Below are 14781 nucleotides of genomic sequence, written 5' to 3' on the forward strand. Positions count from 1 at the left end.
GGTCAGTAGGGGCCCAATATGCTACTGGAGATCAGAGGAGAAATAACTCCAGAAAGAATGAAGGGATGGAGCCAAAGCAAAAACAATACCCAGCTGTGGATGTGACTGGTGATAGAAGCAAGGTCCGATGCTGTAAAGAGCAATATTGCAATAGGAACCTGGAATGTCAGGTCCATGAATCAAGGCAAATTGGAAGTGGTCAAACAAGAGATGGCAAGAGTGAATGTCAACATTCTAGCAATCAGTGAACTCAAATGGACTGGAATGGGTTCAGATGACCATTATATCTACTACTGCAGGCAGGAATCCTTCAGAAGAAATGAAGTGGCCATCATGGTCAACAAAAGAGTCCAAAATGCAGTACTTGGATGCAATCTCAAAAACGACAGAATGATCTCTGTTCGTTTCCAAGGCAAACCATTCAATATCACAGTAATCCAAGTCTATGCCCCAACCAGTAACACTGAAGAAGCTGAAGTTGAACGGTTCTATGAAGACCTACAAGACCTTTTAGAACTAACACCCAAAAAAGATGTCCTTTTCATTATAGGGGACTGGAATGCAAAAGTAGGAAATCAAGAAACACCTGGAGTAACAGGCAAGTTTGGCCTTGGAATACAGAATGAGGCAGGGCAAAGACTAGTAGAGTTTTGCCAAGAAAATGCACTGGTCATAGCAAACACCCACTTCCAACAACACAAGAGAAGACTCTACACATGGACATCACCAGATGGTCAACATCTAAATCAGACTGATTACATTCTTTGCAGCCAAAGATGGAGAAGCTCTATACAGTCAACAAAAACAAGACCAGGAGCTGACTGTGGCTCAGATCATGAACTCCTTATTATCAAATTCAGATTTAAATTGAAGAAAGTAGGGAAAACCACTAGACCATTCAGGTATGACCTAAATCAAATCCCTTATGATTATACAGTGGAAGTGAGAAATAGATTTAAGGGCCTAGATCTGATAGAGTGCCTGATGAACTATGGAATGAGGTTCGTGACATTGTACAGGAGACAGGGATCAAGACCATCCCCATGGAAAAGAAATGCAAAAAAGCAAAATGGCTGTCTGGGGAGGCCTTACAAATAGCTGTGAAAAGAAGAGAAGCGAAAAGAAAAGGAGAAAAGGAAAGATATAAGCATCTGAATTAGAGTTCCAAAGAACAGCAAGAAGAGATAAGAAAGCCTCCTTTAGCGATCAATGCAAAGAAATAGAGGAAAACAACAGAATGGGAAAGACTAGAGATCTCTTCAAGAAAATTAGAGATACCAAGGGAACATTTCATGCAAAGATGGGCTTGATAAAGGACAGAAATGGTGTGGACCTAACAGAAGCAGAAGATATTAAGAAGAGGTGGCAAGAATACACAGAACTGTACAAAAAAGATCTTCACGACCCAGATAATCACAATGGCGTGATCACTCACCTAGAGTCAGACATCCTGGAATGTGAAGTCAAGTGGGCCTTAGAAAGCATCACTACAAGCAAAGCTAGTGGAGGTGATGGAATTCCAATGGAGCTCTTTCAAATCCTGAAAGATGATGCTGTGAAAGTGCTGCACTCAATATACCAGCACATTTGGAAAACTCAGCGGTGGCCACAGGACTGGAAAAGATCAGTTTTCATTCCAATCCCAAAGAAAGGCAAAGCCAAAGAATGCTCAAACTACCACACAATTGCACTTATCTCACATGCTAGTAAAGTAATGCTCAAAATTCTCCAAGCCAGGCTTCAGCAATACATGAACCGTGAACTTCCTGATGTTCAAGCTGGTTTTAGAAAAGGCAGAGGAACCAGAGATCAAATTGCCAACATCCGCTGGATCATGGAAAAAGCAAAAGAGTTCCAGAAAAACATCTATTTCTGCTTTATTGACTATGCCAAAGCCTTTGACTGTGTGGATCACAATAAACTGTGGAAAATTCTTCAAGAGATGGGAATACCAGACCACCTGACCTGCCTCTTGAGAAATCTGTATGCAGGTCAGGTAGCAACAGTTAGAACTGGACATGGAACAACAGACTGGTTCCAAATAGGAAAAGGAGTATGTCAAGGCTGTATATTATCGCCCTGCTTATTTAACTTATATGCAGAGTACATCATGAGAAACGCTGGACTGGAAGAAACACAAGCTGGAATCAAGATTGCTGGGAGAAATATCAATAACCTCAGATATGCAGATGACACCACCCTTATGGCAGAAAGTGAAGAGTAACTAAAAAGCCTCTTGATGAAAGTGAAAGTGGAGAGTGAAAAAGTTGGCTTACAGCTCAACATTCAGAAAACAAAGATCATGGCATCCAGTCCCATCACTTCATGGGAAATAGATGGGGAAACAGTGGAAACAGTGTCAGACTTTATTTTTGGGGGCTCCAAAATCACTGCAGATGGTGACTGCAGCCATGAAATTAAAAGACGCTTACTCCTTGGAAGGAAAGTTGTGACCAACCTAGATAGCATATTGAAAAGCAGAGACATTACTTTGCCAACAAAGTCCGTCTAGTCAAGGCTATGGTTTTTCCTGTGGTCATGTATGGATGTGAGAGTTGGACTGTGAAGAAGGGTAAGCGCTGAAGAATTGATGCTTTTAACTGTGGTGTTGGAGAAGACTCTTGAGTCCCTTGGACTGCAAGGAGATCCAATCAGTCCGTTCTGAAGGAGATCAGCCCTGGGATTTCTTTGGAGGGAATGATGCTGAAGCTGAAACTCCAGTACTTTGGCCACCTCATGCGAAGAGTTGACTCATTGGAAAAGACTGATGTTGGGAGGGTTGGGGGCAGGAGGAGAAGGGGACGACAGAGGATGAGATGGTTGGATGGGATCCCTGACTCAATGGACGTGAGTCTGAGTGAACTCAGGAAGTTGGTGGACAGGGAGGCCTGGCGTGCTGCGATTCATGGGGTCGCAAACAGTCGGACACGACTGAGTGACTGAGCTGAACTGAGGGCAAGCAAGCCCATGCACGAAGGGCCAGAGAGGCATGTGAGAAAATGTGTAAAAATGGAAGTCTCAACCTGGGGCTCCCTAGGGTCACGCAGGACACCAATCCAGCGACTCTCTAGCTTCATTCAAGAAACATTAAGTAAGCATTCGGAATATTCCAGGCATGTGTTTTTCAAATTGTAGTAAATGGATAATCTGTCTGAATTCTCTCCCGTGCTTCCGGGGGTGGGGAGGGGGCGGGAGCTCAGGAATCCGCATTTTAAAGCAGGTGATTCACAGTTCCAGGCACTGCACTGGGTGCTGGGCCCGACTCAAGGGAAGGCAGACGTGGTTCGTCTTACCACTATATTTATGTGGGAAGGGGGCAGTGAGGGAGTGAGAGAAGAGATGATTACAATAAGGTGATAGGATGCTAGAAAAGAACGACGGGAAACCACAAGAGATGCACTGGGCTCAAACTGAGGAGGGTCAGAGAAGTCTTACCAAAGGACAGCGAAACCAAACGTGGAGGAGCTACGGCTCTGAAGAAAAATGTGTATCTCACAGAAACATGGGTGTTTTCAGTTCGTAGAGTAGGTATAGCAGCGACTGTGAACTAAATGGCTGGGGGAGGGTGCCGAGAAGCAGGCGAAGGACCCAGTTGTGAAAGACCCCAAACCACCTGAGCCTCGAAGATGTAATCTCTCCTTGTCTTCGCCCGCCCTAACGCCTTCGAGGCCAAACCCACCCGCGGCCACTCGGTAGCCCTGGAGACACCATCCAGCTCCCGGACGCCTGGCAAAACAGGAGGGGCGAACCCCGGCTCTTCCGGGATGCGCCCCGCCCCCGCCGACAGCGAGGGACGTGCCCGCCCTGCGCGATGACGTCACGCGCCCGCGCGCGCCAAGGGAGGAGTGAGAACTGCGGTCCGGGAGGCTCTGACGCTCCGGTAAAGCGGGCTGGGTCGGGGGGAGGAAGGGGCGGGACAAGGAGTTCCCCCCAGAGTACGGGGTCGCGATTTGGGCCCAGAGCTGGAGCCCTCGGGGAGCTCAGCATCGCGTCCTCTCCCAGCAGGTCCCCGTCCGGCCTGGCGATGGAGTTTCCGGACCTTGGGGCTCACTGTTCGGAGCCGAGCTGTAAGCGCTTGGGTAAGCGGGTGAAGGGGTGAGGGGCGGAGCACGCGAGAGGCGGGGCCGGGCGGAGTGGCGGGCTCCTGGGCTGGCAGTGCCCGAGGAGGGCGGGGCTCGAGCTTGGGGCGTGGCGTAGGAGATAGTGGAGTAGGGCCAGGGTCCAGTTGGTTCCTAGTACGGCAGTGTTTTCCTGCCCCTGAGTGGAAGGCTTGAGTGAGCAGGAACGTCGAGGTCCCACTGGACCTGCAGTCTGACCCATTTCCTGCAGATTTTCTGCCGCTCAAGTGCGATGCCTGTTCGGGCATCTTCTGCGCAGACCATGTGGCCTACGCCCAGCATCACTGTGGATCTGCTTACCAAAAGGTGAGGGGGCGGTCTGAGGATGAAAGGGGGCGGGTGGAGGATGCGTGCAAAATCTCCGGAAGCCCTCTGCCTCACATTTCCCCTCCTTTATTGTCTTCTTGAGGCTCAGTGCTGGGAACATTATTTCCTTTTGCGTTTATGGAGGGCATGTCCAGGCTCTTTCAGGGGGATTCTCTCAGGACCAGAGATCTGGCTGGACTGGGAGTAGGCCACAGACCGAACCCTGCTCCCTAACTATAGGATATCCAGGTACCTGTATGCCCGCTCTGTAACGTGCCTGTACCTGTGGCCAGAGGGGAGTCCCCTGACCGTGCTGTTGGGGAGCACATTGACCGAGACTGTCGCTCAGATCCAGCTCAACAAAAACGTAAGGTAAGTGTTAGAGGGATCAACCATGGTCACATGGGACTACAAACGCCTGGAACTCTGCACAGCTGTTAGGACAGGACTGAAAAGGGAGCAGAGATCTCAGCAGAGACAATCCTTCCTACTCCACCTCAGATCTTCACCAATAAGTGTGAACGCGCTGGCTGCCGGCAGCGGGAAATGATGAAACTGACCTGCGACCGCTGTGGCCGAAATTTCTGCATCAAGCACCGTCACCCACTGGACCATGATTGCTCTGGGGAGGGGCACCCCACCAGTAGGGCAGGGTAATTGCAACCAAGTTCTCTACTTGCCTTTGGGACCTGAATGAACCTTTGTCATAACAGTTGGGAAGCTTCACCCTATCTCCTTTGGCTAGGGAGTCTTTTCTTTTTCAAGTGCATGTTTTCCAGATCTTTTGGAGGAGCTCCCCTCCTGACTTCCTGGGTCAGGGGTGGGAGGAACTTGTAAGCCGAAGGTGCCTGGAGGCATGCCCAAAGTGTCTCTTCCTACAGACTGGCTGCCATCTCCAGAGCACAAACCCTGGCTTCTTCTACAAAGACCACCCCCAGCCCAAACCAGACCTTGCCTTCGTCTTCCTCTACCAGCAGGTAGGCCTGCCTGTTTCCCCTCCCCCTTTTTTCCCTTCGCATCTTTGACCTGAGCCTCTTGAATATCTGCCATAGAGCCAAAACTCAGTCTCCAACCCGGACAGCCGCTCCAGTGATTACTTTGCAAAGTGGCTTGGTGAGTGGGGCACAGGTTGGATGGACAGAAGCAGACCCACAGAGAGTGAAGTCCAAGGCACCTGGTCTTATTTTTCCTTTTGCAGAGTGAGGATGAGGCTCTGCAACGAGCCCTGGAACTGTCCCTGGCAGAGACCAAACCCCAGGTCCCAAGGTACCTACTCACTGGTAAAAGGGTGGGGTGTGGATGAAGGCTCAGTTTGGAGGGAGGGAGGTGGGACTGCTGTCATCCAATGCAGGATAATAGGAACTTGGGCTCAAAATTAAGTTTTTGAACTATATGACCTTGGACAAGTTCTTTGGCCCATTAGGGTCTTAATATGTTCAATAAAATAAGGACAATACCAACATCCTGTAAAAACCTACATGTGAGAATTGAAACAGTACTTAGAAGGGCTCAGCACAGTGATGCCTAACAGAGGAGATGCTCACATTTTAGATACTAATTAAGCTGTTCCTCCCTCCCAGTTCTCAGGAGGAAGAAGACTTAGCTTTAGCACAAGCACTATCGGCCAGTGAGGCAGAATACCGACAGCAGCAGGTATGAGGATGGCGTAGAGATGGGCCCTGTGCTGGGAGTAAGTAAGGAGTTTTCGGGGTAGGGGGGAAGGCAGGGAGGGTGTTCTTCCAAGTGGTAGAGTTTATGATGGTGTTTATCCTTTTATTTTCCTTATGACTCCACTCATAGCGCATGCTGAGCTCTGCAGTAAGGACTGTCCCTCATTTCCTTGACGTTGCACCCTGTCTTCCTCTCCTTCCCTTCCCCTTGCTCCAGGCTCAAAGCCGCAGCTTGAAGCCATCCAACTGCAACCTGTGCTAGGGTCCTGGGCTTGGGGAGGGAGGCTCAGCTGAGGAAGACTGTGGCCCTCGCACCTCTAGGGTCCACAGGGAGAGGAGGCCCGGAGCAGCCAGAGTGAAGACGAAGAGGAGTGACGTGGAGGCCACCTCCAGGGAGCATCTGGAGAAACAGCATGTGGAGCTGAGCCTACAGAGGGCTCTGCTGGCCGCTCCAGCTGCATGGGAGTGAGCCGCTCTGAACTGCTCCCTGGCCAGGTCCCACTCGGCCCCCCTGCATCTTGTCATCCCCCATATACTGGGGCTCCCCTCCATGTATAGGGGGCAGGGAGGGGGGCCTAGAAACAATAAAGGATGGGCAGTCTGTAAGACAACAAAGTGGTGTCTTTCTTTCTCTTTTCCAATCAAAAACAGAAGAGTCCCATCAAGAATGCTCATCTGACCTGCTGTGGAGGCCTGCTGTAGTTCCCCACACCACAAAGTCAGTGATCCTAACACAGTCCACACTTTTATTTCCCCCACAATGCTCTTCTGAAAGTCCCTGTTCCATCACTGTAGCTAGCACCAAGACCAGGATGAAACATGGCAGGGAAGAGGGATACAGTGTATTCCCATCAGAGCTATCCTTCAGGAAGGAAGTGGCCACAGCTTTTGTCATCATGCCTTAGTCTGGGGCTTGGTGTCTTCAGGGACTTCTTGTCCCTGCTGCTGTAGCTGCCACATGTCAGCATACACCCCACCTCGGGACAGCAGAGCCTCGTGCCTGGGGCAAGGAGAAAAATGTAAGTCCCAACCAACTGTTATTTATACCCCAAGAGTCCTCGCCACCAGTCTGAGATGACAAGGAACTGGTGAGGGAGATCCTTCCAGAAACCCCTGGGATTCCACGACCTTTCCTTGGGGCCCCCACTTCAGAGGTCCTTCCCTGTTTATCATGCTGTGTCCCTTACCGTCCTCGCTCCACGATGCGGCCATCCTTGATGACAAGGATCTGGTCAGCACTGACCACTGTGGAGAGCCTGAGAGGTCAGAGGTCAGTCAGTCACCCACCACGACACCAGAGGGGGGCCCCCACCTGCTGCCTGTCCCATACCTGTGTGCCACCACGATGGTGGTGCGGTTGGCGCAGACTTTGGCCAGAGAAGCTTGGATGGCCCTCTCATTATGGGTATCCAACGCAGATGTTGCCTACAGAGAGGGACTTAGGTAAAACTGTCCCTCCCACCAGATCCCTGGTGGGAGGAGGATGCAAGTGGCTGGCTGAGGCCTCAGGAGTCAAAAAGGACCTTGTTTTGCGCTTGAAAACTGTTACGTATTTTTGTAAAACATGCATTTGTGCTGGCTCTCCTACATGAAAACAGTGTTCAGCAGGAATGGCTGGGCACAGGCTCAGGGAGGAAGGAGGGGGACAAGGCATCTCAGGGCCCTCACCTCGTCCAGCAGAACAATGTCTGGAGCCTTGAGAATGGTGCGAGCGATGGCGACACGCTGTTTCTCCCCACCACTCAGCTTCAGTCCCCGCTCGCCCACCTGGGTATCATACCCTGCGGAAATTGCCCACCTCTCTCAAGTCACATGTACTACACTTGGTTTCTGTGACCAGATGGGCAAGGACGGGGTAGAATGGATGTCAGAGGCAGTAACAGGCCTGAACTCGGTGGGGGTAGACCCTGAAGGGGAGGCTCACCTTCAGGGAAAGCTGTGATGGTGTCGTGGATGCCTGCAGCCTGAGCCGCAGCCTTCACCTCGTCGTTCCCAGCTGTGATGCGGCCGTAGCGGATATTGTTGGCAATGGTGTCATTGAAGAGGACAGTGTCCTGGGGCACGACTCCAATGTGAGACCGGAGAGAGGCCTGGGTCACCTGGGGCCAAAAGACCATACACTCTGGCCTGTGAGATCCCTCCAGGCCTGGAAGGTAGGATGGGCTGGTGGGAAGCACATGAGATGAGAGACTCTGCATGAGAGTCCTGCCTTCACCTCCCCAGACCTCAGCTGCGTGGGCAAGTCACTTAATCTCTCTGTTTCCCTGTTGATAGTAAATTCATTTTCTCTCCCTGCTGCCCTGGATGGCTGCAGATCTTTGTGCCTCATACGGCATCCTAGGAATCACTCCTATGACTACTTTCCTTATACAGACCATGTGCCGCTAGAAAGGCTGAGGTCTCCTGACCCAGCTTTTTGCAGGGGTGACAGCTCTTTCTCTACTCCCTGGATGCCCAGCACCCACCATTCTTTCACATATGGGCCCATAAATTATAGTCTTCCCTCGAGCATCCTTACCTGTGAAACATCCTGCCCATCTATTCGGATGCAGCCGGAGCTGATGTCATAGAAGCGAAATAGCAGACGCAAAACTGTGCTCTTCCCCGCTCCCGATGGGCCCACCTGTTGCATGAAAAACAGAGGGAGAAAGGACTTCCCTGGTGGTGCAGTGGCTAAAAATCTGCCCACCTGGGCACATGGGTTTGCTCCCTGGTCTGGGAAGATTCCACATGTCTCGGAGCACCTCAGCCCATGCACCACAACTACTGAGCTTGTACTCTAGAGCCCGAGAGCCATAACTACTGAGCCTGCGTGCTGCAACTCCTGAAGCCCATGTGCCTGAAGCCTGTGCTCTGTAACAGGAGAAGCCACCACAATGAGAAGCCTGTGCACTGCAACAGAGTAGCTCCTGCTCACTGCAGCTAGAGAAAGCCTTCACACAGCAATTAAGAGCCACCACAACCAAAAAAAAAAAATTTTTTTTAAAAAAGGAAGGAAAAACATTCTCAGGCCCATTGGCTTTTAAGGCTTTCTCTCCAAGAGGCCATCAATGTCCATGGAGGCTGCCACATTCAGTCCTGTGACCCAATAAGACACGGCTCTCTGACCTCCACAGCCTGGGTCCCCAGCTACCATGGGCACTGAAATAAGGGAAGCTCAAGGAGTCTGGGTCAGCTGGCTGGGTCTCCTCTCACCAGGGCCAGTGTCTGTCCAGGCATCACGGTGAAGGACACATCCTGGAGGGTCTCCCGCCTGCAAGGAAGGGTGAGCATGGTCGACAGGCTGGCTGTACTGCCAGGGTCCCCTCCACCACGAGAGCCACTACTGGGCCCTGCTACCTCTCACTCAGGCTGTCTTCCCAGATGGTGGTGGGCTGAGAAGTGGGGTGGGGGGAGGGCGGGGCAAGGGGAGGAGCAGTGTGTAAATGGACATGGAAAGGGGACTGCGGGACAGTGGAAGGGGAGGGGCTCACCCATCAGTATAACTGAAGTGCACGTTTTCAAACTCAATCTGACCCCTCTGAAAGCGAAGGGGCCCTGCGCCGGGAAGATCCTTCACCTGGGAGAGTGCCACCATTGTGTGCCATTACAGGCCTGGTATCTTCCAGACACGAGGAACACCATGCCAGCTCCCACTCCCTACAAACCCACTCCTCTCTCCTCACTCACTTCTGTCTTCTCTTTCAGCAGGTCAAACATGTTCTCCATGTCGATGAAGTTGGTCTGAATCATCCTGCAAGAAGAGGGCTGGTTGGAGCTCCTCTCGGGAGCTGGGGAGATAACAGTGCACCCTGGACAGGTGAGGGCTGGCATCAGGTTACCTGTAGTAGGTGCCAAACCAGTTGAGAGGCATGTACAGCTGGATGATGTAGGTGCCAAACAGTACAAAGTCCCCGACCTGTGGACATACAGGGATGAGGACAGGGTCACAGGAGGCTGGTGGGCTGTCACCCTGCCCACTAGCTACCCGCTACCTCCTTCCCACCCATGAACCTGATGGCCTAGACAAAGTACCCAGGCCCAGGACAGTTCCCTCACCTGTAGCTTCTGCTCAGTGACAAAGTAAGCACAAAGCAGGGAGCCGGCGAGGAGCCCAAGTCCAATCACCAGGTTCTGGGTCTGATTTAGCAGAACCAGTGAAGCATTTGACTTCCACTCTAAACTCTTGGGCAATGACAAACAAGGAAGGAATGTCATATACATGTTGACAGTCACCAAATCCCAACCTGGGCCCAGGCACATCAACCTCACAGCCCAAATTTTACTCCTCTCAGGCCTGGTGATTCCACAAGTCCCGGCTGTTGCTCTCAGTAGGCCTCAAACCAGCATCCTCACCTGATATTTGATGATGGCCTCACGATAGCGTTCCACTTCATAACTCTCTGCGTTGTAATACTTCACCTGATGAATTTCAAACCAGTGCTGTTTCACACAGCCACAGCTTTCAGCTCCATTCCCCATCCTTCCTCCCTGATTGTAAGCAGCACACTTCGCATCCTCCCTGCTCCTTGTCAGCCCCAATGACCCCAGGCACACTCCTCTACATCTCCAAACCTCACAAAACTGCCACCGAGGTCTCCGTTACCGTCTCAAAGTTTAGCAAAGAGTCCACAGCCCGGGCCCGGGTAGCATTCTCCTGCATGTTCATAGCCCGTCGAAACTTTGTTCTCCACTCAGTGACCACAATGGTCAGGGCTAGAGAGTGACAGGAGAGGGAGAGGGAACAGAAGAGAGCAAGTCACTCCCAGCAGCAGCGACCACATGTATGTCTGCTGCTGGTCACGTGTACAATAACCCTGTGCTATAACCCAAGGACCCAGATTCCCAAGGAAGGGAGTCTTAAGCTCCCTGAGGGAAGGGGCTGTGTCCAATACATCATCACAGTCCGCATAAAGCCTGTGTGAAAACAGTTTTGGTGAACCAATGGAAGCAAGCTGCATCCTATCACATGAAGTTCCTCCTTGACTTGAGATTCACAGCGGGAATCTAAAGTGACCAGGATGTCCTTCCCTAGGGAGAGTTGGGGTTTCCGTGACAGAGGATGCTCATCCATCACACTGGGGAGCAGCAGGAGCCTATTGGAGCCCACTGATCTACAGCCTCTCAAAGCTGGGCCATCTGAGTTGGGGCAGGACTCATGTTCAAGGCACTCCATAAATGGTTCAGGGAGATGGTTTCATCAAACTATCTCTCATCACTCACCAAGGTAAAAACCCATGCACAGGAACACAATGAGGCCAAACCAAGCATTGAAGAACATGCTGAAGTAGACGATGCCAATGATGATGTCGGCCAGTGTGGGAATGATGTTGAATACTAGGTAGCTAGGAGGCAAAGTCAAGCAACGAAGAATAGTTTAAGGGCTCAGAGCCAGCAATTCTACCTAGGAGGATTTTGCCATAGTGTTTTGTTTTCCATAGCAACAGACTAGAATCAAGCTAAATGCCCCTTAAGAATCAATGCCCCTTATTATGGCTCAATAAACCATAGAATGCTTTGGATCAATTACAATGCATGAGAAAGATCTTCACGTATGAATGAGAATGTTGTTGTTTAATCACTAAGTTGTGTCTGACTCTTTGCAACCCTGGGGACTGTAGCATGCCAGGCTCCTCTGTCCATGGAATTCTCCAGGCAAGAATACTGGAATGGGTTGCCATTTCCTTCTCCAGGGGATCTTCCCAACCCAGAGATTGAACCTGCCTCTCCTGCTTGGAAGGCAGATTCTTTACCACTGAGCCACCAGGGAAGCCCAGATAAGAACACATCTCCCTAACATTTTGATAATAAAGCCATTCTGAGAAATGACACCTACATCATGATACCATCTGTTTTAGGAAACACCTCCACAATACCTACTAGTTCTACATGTACATATGTAAAAAAATGCAAAAAAGCAGAACTCTACATACTAAACAGAGTGGGAACCTCTAGTGAGTGGAATTCAAGAGAGATTTGCTCTGTCTGCTTCATTGGAATTATTATGAGGGCATGTGTATATTAATTTTATAATTTCAGAAGAAAAAAGAGGACAGAGAGGCAACTCCTCCAGCTGGGTGAGTTGTCCTGACAGCCCCTCCACCAGCGTCCCCAGCCCTGCCCTCCCTTTCCATTGGCATGGCACCTGAGCAGCCCCGTGACACTGGACGTGCCCCGGTCCACGATCCGCAGCACCTCCCCTGTGCGGCGCCCCAGGTGCCAGCGCAGTGAAAGCTCGTGCAGATGGGAGAAGAGGCGCAGTTCCACCTGCCTCGAGGTGAACTGCTGCACCCGGATCCACAGGAACGTGCGCAAGTTGGTCACGAAGCCTGCGGGGAGCCAGGGAAGGCCTCAGTAGGGCTGAGCGGCCCAATGACGTCAGCCCAGCAGCAAGATGTGAAAGGTCTGAGAGCACCGAGGGGCCTGGGGGAGGGATGCCTGTGGGAGGAGGGACAGCGGCCAATACCAACCGGGGTGAGAGCAGAGTCCCTCATACCTGTACTGCCAGTGCCACCCCCCTGGAGGAACTTGAGGAAGACATAGATGATGACCGTCCAGACCAGGGAGTTCCAAGGTGCCTTCTGGGTCAGCAAGTTCACTATGGAGAAAATGAGTCCAAGCCCACTCAGAGACCCTAGCACTCTCTTTGGGAGAAACTGCCCTAGGCACCAGCCACAGCCTCTACTAACCACCCAGTTCTCAACTCTGTCACACTTCCCTGGGCTAGTCTCTGCCACCATCCAGGCCAATGAAGGACCAGAGTGCTAAGCTGACCCCATCCTTCTCCCCCTCACCTATGTCCCTATAGAAGATGGGGACCAACACATTCAGTCCCCGCTCCAACCCCATGAGCCCCAGGCAGATGAGCACAACAAACTGCAGAGCTGGACTCCCCCGAGGCCACAGGTAGCCACTCAGTAGGCGGAGCTTCCTGCCTAGGTCTCGCCAGGTAGACCTCGGTGGCCCCTCTGTTGATGGAACCTAGGATGGTGAAACATGTAGGGGAGGGGAGCTCAGAAATCAAAATGGCATTAGCCAGAAACCCCCTAAGGAAAACGTATGGGATTATAGCTCCCAGGTAACTTGGACCCACACGTGACCCCTGATGGGCTCAGAAAGGCTAACAGGGATTTAGATTTAGGAAAGAAGTGAGTTATTACAATGAGTAGAAATGATGACGGGGAATGGAATTACAATAGACCCTAAGCTTTAGAAATTGAGATGTACCTGGCTCCTCTCTACATCTTGATCCTCTTCATTGACCCGCAAGGTATAAGACTGCGGTCGAAGTCCAGGGGCCCAGAGTCCCAGGACAAAAAGCCCTCCGGAGACCACATACCGCAGCACCCACAGGCTAAACTGAACCTAGAATTAAACATAGGCGGGGAGACTATCACTGAGGGCCAAAGTCCCATTTTCACTACTTGTAACAGGGCTGGGCACTGGGGTAGTACACACACCCAGGTCCTCTTCAGGGGCCCAGCATCTAATAGGTTTTAAAAAAGTCTACAGTGACTCAGCACTGCCACTCCCCACCAGCTGGCTATCAGCTCCCAGCAGCACTGGCCCCTCCTTTCTTCCCTTTCTTAAAGGGATTTGAAAAGCCTGGAAGCAATGTGAGCAAACACGCCACGCTTCCCCCTCCCCCCACGAGGTCCCTCACCTGCTGGCTCAAGTTCGCCCTTGCCCACCACCATTGTGGGTTGTTCCAAGACACCAGGGCCAAATTCTCGGCTGCAAAAGACACAGTCCAGAGGAGCAGGAGACCCGGACTGTGCCTGAACTTGATCCAGACGCCCATTGCTAGCTTCTGCAGTGCCTGGCTCCGTTCGGTCACGAGCATCGCCAGACCACAGGCGCTGGCCACAGTCCCCAGTACAGAAGCCAGGAAAAGGTAGCCTGGTAATGGGGCACCCTGGGCAGTGCCCACCCGGCCAACGAGGCCGGCTAGGGGCAGCGCTACCTGAAGTGTGGCCAGAAGCAGCTGCAGCACATAGGGAGCGACGCGAGGGCCGGCTGCCCAAGACACCCTGTCGGCGCCACCAGGCCCCTCCGGACGTCTGCAGGGAAAAGCCGGCACCAAGGCCAGAGCCCCCAGGGCCATCAGAATCGAGGGCACGAGCGTAAAGAAGAAGCAGGGGCTGAGCCCACCCTTCGCCCAGACCGGACCCGCGGGTCCCTCGGCCTCACAGAAGTTGCCCACAGTCACCATGGCAATGCGTGGTCACCGACCGAGACTGCAGGGACTAAGGGACAAAAGAACTGGAGCGGCGGCCGCTCGGGGCGGGGCGCAGAATCCCGAGTATCTCGGGTCATGGATCCTCTGGGCGCTGAGCCGCGGGGGTCGCCGGGCAGGGTCGCACGTGGACCCGGCCACACCACCCACTCGCTTCGCGCACGCGCCGCCGCCACGCACTCACGCCGGGCACGTACGCTATCTCCGCCGTTCGGCCGCTGCTCGCGGCAGGTGGCCCTCCGGCCGGGTCCGAGCCCACGGGAGTGTTCAACGTCCGACTCCAGCGACTCTCTTCCTCAGCAGCCCCGCCCACCGGGGCCGCCCCTGGCCCCTACTCAGGTCCCCATTGGCCGAAAGTCTCCGAAGGGGCGAGGAGGGGGATGGTGCACGCAAAGGGCAAAATCGACGGGCGGAGCCGGCATGGTCACGTGCTCAGGGCGGGAAATCTGACCGCACGTCCTGCCGAAGTCCT

General features: G+C 52.5%; 2 protein-coding genes across 7 annotated transcripts; one reads left to right on the forward strand and one right to left on the reverse strand.

Moving 5' to 3' along the window:
• Nucleotides 1-3794: 3794 nt before the first annotated feature.
• ZFAND2B (zinc finger AN1-type containing 2B) lies at nt 3795-6709 on the forward strand. 5 transcript variants are annotated; one of them, XM_027514029.1, is made up of 10 exons: nt 3795-3880; nt 4006-4079; nt 4330-4424; nt 4665-4796; nt 4926-5077; nt 5306-5401; nt 5477-5537; nt 5623-5690; nt 6005-6077; nt 6312-6709. In XM_027514029.1, exons 2-10 carry the CDS (start codon nt 4025-4027, stop codon nt 6354-6356), a joined length of 777 nt encoding a protein of 258 aa, XP_027369830.1. In that variant the 5' UTR covers nt 3795-3880; nt 4006-4024; the 3' UTR covers nt 6357-6709. The 5 variants fall into 5 exon arrangements, with proteins under 5 accessions (XP_027369830.1, XP_027369810.1, XP_027369840.1 ...); XM_027514009.1 differs by having other exon boundaries at nt 6416-6709; XM_027514039.1 differs by having other exon boundaries at nt 4006-4067; nt 6416-6709.
• A 111-nt stretch (nt 6710-6820) lies between these two features.
• On the reverse strand, nt 6821-14717 carry ABCB6 (ATP binding cassette subfamily B member 6 (Langereis blood group)). 2 transcript variants are annotated; one of them, XM_027513724.1, is made up of 19 exons: nt 13737-14707; nt 13301-13438; nt 12868-13054; nt 12570-12671; nt 12219-12402; nt 11297-11418; nt 10680-10789; nt 10430-10495; nt 10133-10258; nt 9916-9992; nt 9764-9827; nt 9568-9653; nt 9290-9347; nt 8613-8717; nt 8019-8193; nt 7763-7875; nt 7425-7519; nt 7282-7350; nt 6821-7094 (listed from the first exon to the last, which is right to left on the reverse strand). In XM_027513724.1, exons 1-19 carry the CDS (start codon nt 14283-14285, stop codon nt 6989-6991), a joined length of 2532 nt encoding a protein of 843 aa, XP_027369525.1. In that variant the 5' UTR covers nt 14286-14707; the 3' UTR covers nt 6821-6988. The 2 variants fall into 2 exon arrangements, 1 of the variants encoding a protein (XP_027369525.1); XR_003506236.1 differs by having other exon boundaries at nt 6824-7094; nt 8019-8257; nt 13737-14717.
• Between the last annotated feature and the right edge of the window lie 64 nt (nt 14718-14781).

The sequence above is a fragment of the Bos indicus x Bos taurus genome, chromosome 2 (assembly GCF_003369695.1).
Source record: "Bos indicus x Bos taurus breed Angus x Brahman F1 hybrid chromosome 2, Bos_hybrid_MaternalHap_v2.0, whole genome shotgun sequence".
Taxonomy (NCBI): Eukaryota; Metazoa; Chordata; class Mammalia; order Artiodactyla; family Bovidae; genus Bos; species Bos indicus x Bos taurus.